This window comes from Erpetoichthys calabaricus, chromosome 5 (assembly GCF_900747795.2).
Source record: "Erpetoichthys calabaricus chromosome 5, fErpCal1.3, whole genome shotgun sequence".
In the NCBI taxonomy this organism is placed as follows: Eukaryota; Metazoa; Chordata; class Cladistia; order Polypteriformes; family Polypteridae; genus Erpetoichthys; species Erpetoichthys calabaricus.
This window is the reverse complement of record NC_041398.2, coordinates 140,149,147-140,156,729: the sequence shown is the minus strand read 5'-3', so window position 1 is coordinate 140,156,729 and position 7,583 is coordinate 140,149,147. Positions and strand designations below refer to the sequence as shown.

The following is a 7,583-nucleotide window of genomic DNA, read 5'->3' as shown; positions in this document are numbered from 1 at the left end:
CTGGATATTATCATGTGTGTTTGACATGGTTTCTACTTACAGGATACTGAGAAATAATTCATGCATTTATTTCTAGCAGTATTAACTACTGCAATGGGTTATTCACTAGCTATTCAAGCCGTTCTACACTGTATATGCAGATTTCAGCTAATTCAAAATGCTACAGCAAGAATCACTATAAGAGCTAGACAGTATGACCTCATAACTCCTGTTCTTAAGTATTTACACTACCTTCCAGTTAAGCTAAGGACAGATTTAAAAAATGCTCCTTCTTGATTATAACGTCTTAAATGGGCAAGGTAATGCTTACTTATCTGAACTTATCATTACTTAAAAACTAGAACATGTACTAAGATCCAAAGATACTGACCTACTAAAGATTCTAAGGACAAACAAAATAATAGAGAGAGGTTAAGCTTTTCATTACATGGTCCAAAAGGTGTGGAGTGACCTGCCTGCTTATATAACAGAGGTTCCTTCTATCTCCATTTTTAAATCCATGCTAAAAACTATTACTTTAGTCCTGCATAACCTGATTAGAACTGCTGATTAGATGTCCATTTTTCATCTCTGTTTTAGTCATTTGTATAAAAATGTAAGTTATACAATAATTATGAAGAATTACTCACTCTCAGTCCCCAGCAATAACATTATATGTAGGTTTCAATTTATAAACAAGTGTCTTTCCTGCTGATGTCCAGTTTAGTCAGAACTTGCCATTAAAAATATCTGTCAATGCTTTATTGCTTATTTAACAGAAAAATACTTCAAACTTATTTATAAAATGACAATGAAATAATAGTATTGAACTTGGAATCACAAAACACAGAAAATTTAAAAATGTTTAAACTGTTTAAGTATTTATAGTAGTTTGACCTTATTTTTAAAAATCCTACATGGTGTTGGAAAAGGCATAACGAAGGTACAAAATTAAACCACTTATGATTGTGAAACACATGCAGTCTTTGTTAAGAAATTTCTTATATGTGTCACATTCCCTCTTAATGGATACACTCCCCGAGATTGGCATGGCTGGGACACGTGCCTAGGACATTGGGAATTACAAGCAGCAAGCTCCATAGCTCAGCTAAATGGCCAGCTGTTAGTCTAGCTGCTTACCTATGGCAGAGCTTACTGCTGCAAGTGCTGCCGGTTATATTTAGTGATATGTGCAACCTAGCTGCAATTTTTTTTTACATTTATTAAAAATACTTCACTGAAGAACACAGTTTCCTGTAGCAAATTAATGCTTGCCATAAATTTGACTACCAAATGTATCCTTTAAAATTCTATCTATTATTTACTTTTAATGAAACCTTCTTACAAATATCTGTACTTGTTAAAATGCAAATAACTGGTTTCACATTTATGATAAATCTTTAAATGATGTTCTTATTTTCAGGAACATACTCTACTGCCCCGAGAATTCTGTCAACTCACAAGGGTGAGGTGCAATTATACTGGACACTCTGAAAACTTTGGTCCCAAAGTCTCCCATATGTTCTAGGTCCTTATATGCACATTTTTACTCCCTTTATTTTAGTTAAAAAAAAAAAGCCTCCTAAATTTTCTCTATTCTCTTTCTGCAACAATGTCATCTTACCGACAGTCCTTTGTTGATAAATATTCTGTCACCAACAAAATTTCCTTTATGAATTTAATACATTTTATAGTCTCTAAATTAACAAAAACTCTACCAATTTATTGAATTAAACCTGTTTGGTCTCCTGCAGAGAAGACTGCTTGGGGACATAATTCAGGTGTTCAAATTTCTCAAAGACAATGAAAATGTAGATCCAGCAGAATTCTTTCAACTTAACAGTGAATCATGTTCTCAAGAACATGAATTTAAATTAAAAGAAGGGAGTTTAGGACTGAAGCCAGAAAATACTTCTTTACGTAAAGGGTTGTGGGAATCTGGAGCAAACTAAGCAGCATGTTGTTGAAGTAGAAACTTTGGCAGTCTTTTAAGAAGTATATCTGGATGAGATATTGGAAAAGATTATCTAAATAAACAAGCCTGACTTACTGAATGGTCTCCCCTCGTTTTGTTAAATTTCTTATGTTCTTATATTTTAAATTATAGGAAAAGACATCCAAAGTCAAATTGTTGTTTACGTTTTCAAAGTTATTTTTCTTGGGATTCAGGATTCTTTTCATGTTTACAGTGTACATATTCTACAGCTTGTTATCAACCAGTTTTCTTTACTATGTAAAGTTCTGTTTTCTTGGAATGCTGGAGTGTTCTTTTCTAATAAAATAAAAAAAAATATTAAATAGTTTCTACATTTAAACTTGTCTGTTAAATTCTTCATCTTTGCTTCTTCTAATATCTTGCCTTGGGGTATGGTTTTCCAGAGCTGGTGGCTAACTTAATATCAATAGTTTGCAAAGAATGATTCATATTTGTAACTTTTATTTTTCTGGCAATTATTCCAGTATTTATTTGTAAGTTTTAAGTATTTTTAGATATTTTATATGCAATCTATTAAATGACACTTAACTTCATTTATCATTTTTATTTTACTATTTCCCATCGTATGTAGTACATAAAAGGTGTCCAGGAGTTATGCTCACTTTATATGCAGCAAGTGACTACCCTACACAGCACCTTTGCTGTATTTACTAATTAATCAAAAACACAGTTTAAGAGAGGTCAGTATGTGCAGAAGGTGCAAGATGTGCAGAAGGTGCATTACTTCTACACAGCTGAAAATATGGAAGACAGTCTATCATGTGGAATGTCAGAAAGAGAAATAGCAGCAACATTAAAATAGTACACAGACTTTATTTGGTTCCCTGTGCATACCAGTAATTGCCATTGGAAGTATGCAGTATTTGTTGGACCAGTGCATTGGTGTGGTAACTGTTGCCCTTAGCTTACAACAACATCTAAAGGGATTTAATATCTGTAAAGGATAGCCACATAGTGACAATAATGGTAACTCCACACTATCAATAAATTATCTCTTTATTAGACAATGGTTAGGCTTTAGTAGGTTCTTCCCTTGCTGTGCATTCAATGCTTTTTTAATCATTGTTCCACTATGGCTGACTTCTGCTCAGAATGTCTCACACAAAGTTTCCCTTTAGAGGAAATTAGTTTTTTAAATGTTTCTTCAGGACAGGATCAAGAGCAATAAAGTCTATCTGAATTCTGCTTTTTTGATTGGTTGAGCGTTAAAGTAAAGTGTTTCTTATGCACTTATAGATCAAATTCAACTCACTGCAGCCTAAGTTAATCGACCCAATAGTGCTATCTTTGGTCAACAGTTCTAGCTGATTTGCATTACCAAACCAAAGATCAATAAGACAGCTTGATTTTACTGTACACACACACAGTTCTCAAAGTTGCTATCAACCTTTTACGGTCATGACAGAGAATGAATAAAAAATGATAACAATAATAGTAAATGCCATAAAGTCTTAATCATTTTCTGACCAGTTAGAAGTTTTCTAGCGGGGGACCCATCTAGAAGAATCTTTAAATATACAAACAAAATTAAAGTACAGTATATATCACAATGTAAGGCATAGTACTAGTAATTTAAATAACATTTGAAATACCTAATGATTAAAATATAACTTAAAAAAAAAAAGTGTTTGAAACCTCAGTTCTAACATGCAATGGCAAGAAGGTTGGTCTTCATTCTAGATTTTAACTTCATGATGGAGGAACAAAATACAAAAACTAAAGAGTTATATGACACTTTTACTATTACAGTAACATCTTCCATCTAGGCACTTCTAAAATTACTACCAGCCTTAGATCTACTTTTGCTTCCTGATCAGTGTGATCATCCATCCTTATACTGTACTGCTCAGAAAGATAAATCATTAATAATCAATGTAGCTTGATGAAACTGATATGAACATATGAATATTTTCAAATGAAATATTCTGTATCAGTTATTTGGCAGAATTGTTGCAAGAATGCCACTTATCTCTTTGAAATCTCTTCTTTATCTTTGTTTTTGCACAAGGCTGACACCCCTTTTTAGCTTTTAAATAAGGATGGTTGTCTTGCCTTGTCCCTGCCTTGCACTTGATGCTTACTAGGATAGGCTCCAGCTAAACTAGTTAACCAGTTTAATAAGATGGATGGAAAGACTGGTTACTTTTTAATGTTGAAGAAGGAATTTAGTAAAAATATAAGTATGTACAGTTCCAAACTTTTACTTTCTGCATAATATATTGATCATTTGTATTTAATTTGTTGTGAAATTTTAGGGGTAAAGTACTACCATCGTTAATTAAAAGCCAAAACAAACAAATTACAAATATTTATTTATGTATTTATTGAAAATAATAATATGAACACAAAACCATTTTTACACATAATCACACGAAAACTTCTGCTTGGTTGTACTAATTAATCAGATATTTAAACTTTAGTTATTATCCTACAAAAAACATTGTTTCTAATAACACATAAAAATAGTGTTAAAGTTAGTAGCACTGGTCCAATGTCAGTTCCTGCCTTCCATTGGCCTATGTTGGCCCTGATTTGGATTAAGACATTTGATGTTTTTTTTTTTTCTTTTTAATCATTGAATAAAAATACATATTGTACATGTGGGTTTAAGTGAAGCATCAAAAGAGTTTTATCTTAATAATTCACATATAGTTTGTAACTTTTAATGCTAGATATGTTTAACTATTTGTTAAAAAAAATTAAAAATACGCACATAAGTCAGTGAAGAATATAATATCACACAATTCACATGAACTGTTTTTCAAGCATGTCAATGGATAAAACAAGATATCATAACTAAATGTGACATGCTGCACCAAATGTTTAATGTTGCTTATTTTCAGACAGTTCAGACATAGATTTCAATAATTGCACTCAAAAACAAATTTCCCAAGTATATATCCATAAGATAAAAATCTCTGTGAAAATCAGGGCTTGAATTTGCCTTGCATCTCACCGACTGAACTAGGCAAAGTTGATACAGAAACAATAAATGAATGATTGTATACTTTTTTTTAATTAAAACAATTCTGAACATTTCGTTTGGTTTTCTAAATACCAAAAATGCACTTACATGACGCTCATGAAAGGATTAGTTTGGTTGTGCTGTTTAATCTGACAGTTAAAACTTTATTAGTCATAAAATATCATACTGAAAGCATTGTTTCTAATAACATATAAAACTAATTTAAAAGTTACTAACACCAGTCCAGTGTCAATTCCTGCCTTGCATCAGATGCTTCTGGTGTTGGCTCCAGACCCTGTTGGTCCATTCATTTAACAAGCCTGCTTAACAATTTTGAAGTACAGGTATGCAATATCTAACACATTAATGGCTCAGAAAGAATTAAAACCTTGGTGATTATCTAAGGATATTCAATTATATACAGTATACATACGTGTATACATATATATACTGTACATACACTCTACATACACATATACAGAGAGAGATGTCCATAAAAAATTGACCCATCCTTTAAATGAGAGAGTTCAATTTTTAAATGTATCACATTAATAAATGTTTTAAGTTTAAATACATTCTCTATCAGTGTATTTACCAAAACCTGAATAAGAATGCTGGGTTTGAGTCAAAAAAGTGATTATTTTGCTAGCTACTACTGCCCTATAGCACTTTTAAAACATGCTATTGTTAGCCATTTCACTGGAGCGCTCAGTACAACAGTAACATTAGCGACTGGCATTTGACTAGCTTAAAAGTAAACCTTTACGGTCGATAAATAACACCACCTCTTTTTATGCCATGTGTTTTATATACAGTGCAGTATGAGGCAGTGCATTTAACCGTTTAATTATTTGACGTTAACCCATTTGACAGTTCCATAAGTATCGACTCGGACAACTGTTAACGTAGATCCATTGCTTCACGGGCAGGCAAGGTTATATTATTTCTTCAGCTTTAGCAAAACACTGGTGGCTTACCGAATACACAGATACCTGTGAAAATTTTCCTGAAGTGATCGACGAGATAAAAGACAGTATATGTGCGTATGAAAGGTGGGGGTAATCCTCTGGAAGGAGGGTTCGCTCCAAAAAAAAAAAGAAAATACCCTTACATGAGGAGCGCAAACAGAGCACAGAGCATGCGAGTCACTGCGAACTGAATAAAAGATAAGTCGCATAACTGAAATGCTTGTCTAAAGTAAATATTTCCAGTACTCAGGTCACATAAACATCCACCTGACGTTTTCTACATGGTAGTTTATGATACCGTTACCAAAAAATCTATTTCGTGCCAATGCAGATACTGTACAATATAATGATTAAAATCAGTCCTATTTAGCGTCAACATAAAGAGACTCTCTTTCACCTTTTCGACTGTATTTAAGTAAAATTTCACTGGCCTTTTTTCCTATAAAAGCACCAGGCGCAGATCATACTGGATTATTTAGTTGGAAGGTTGTCTAGAACTATTAAGTTCATACTATAAATGGGAGCATCCTAAAAACTAATCCAGGGTTTTCACCATTTTAATAGTGATACTTTCAAACGATGCTTATAAAAATAGTCTAAATATTTCAATAAACTAGAAAAATAATTCCGACTATCATACGTTTTATTACCCAAAAATAAAAGTGTGCAACACTGTTAAATTATATAAAAATAAAGCAGACTGAAAATAATAATAATAATAATAATAGAAAATGCTTTGCCGTCGTCCTTACCTGCATTTCTTAATTTCTTGTTTCTGTAAACTGACACTATCACCAAAAGGTTGCCCAAAATATCAACCACGATCGTAAAAATCAAAAAGCTTCCCAAAGTTGTGGCAACCCAAGGTGGGCGATCAGAAGTTAGATCTGGTTGCGTCTGCGAATTATTGTTCATAAAGCTCCCATTCGTGCTCATTTTATCTTTTTCACCCTTTGTTGTTGTTGTTTTTATCTCAGTCGGCTGAAGACACCTTGGCGTGACTCGCGTGTTTAATATTACCATAACATTCACTAGCAGCACTCTTGGTTGTTTCCGCGTGCCGAAGCCATGGTGCTCCTCAGAACTCCTTTTTCTGTCCGCCAACTTTTTTTTTAATCCATAATACACGTGTCAACCCCTAGAGTTTTGCAGCCCCAAGTGTACCCATCACTTTGTTTGTATGTGACATCCAGCGCGAACTTCAGCTCTTTCCTTCGCACGTGCTGAAGACGAGTACTCCGAGGGACGAGGAAACGCTGCCCCTATGTGGAAAACGCGGAGAAGGGACCGCCGGAACGAGTCCCATCTGTCTCCTCGCTCGGACTCGTCGTGCTCATTCATCTGCGCCTCATGTCTTCTGCTCATTCAGATATTTTCTTGCACATTCACATTAATAACGTGCTCTCTTTTATAATAAAGCCCAATGTTTTTTTCTTTAATGTCCATGCAAATCTGCTAACCCGTGCATGACTGCGTTTAGCATTATTTACTACAGTTGTGAAAATACATAGAATATATATTTTGTTTCGTATCCTTTTCTGCAGAAGCTTGTTTGGTAACAACTTCGTAATACAATTAAAGGTAAGAATGATTCATCTAAATTTGAGAGGGGACGTCCATATCTTTATGGAATATAAAGAAATACACTACATTGTGAAAGAAATAAAGAAAGAAA

General features: G+C 33.5%; 1 protein-coding gene across 1 annotated transcript in view; it reads right to left on the bottom strand.

Annotated features, from left to right (window-relative positions):
* mtnr1aa (melatonin receptor 1A a) overlaps positions 1-7,107 on the bottom strand; it is an 82,493-nt gene extending 75,386 nt beyond the window's left edge. Inside the window, exon 1 of the mRNA XM_028803002.2 lies at positions 6,661-7,107. Coding sequence (XP_028658835.2) covers positions 6,661-6,931 — 271 coding nt within the window. The 5' untranslated portion in view covers positions 6,932-7,107. The remainder of the gene's footprint in view (positions 1-6,660) is intronic.
* Between the last annotated feature and the right edge of the window lie 476 nt (positions 7,108-7,583).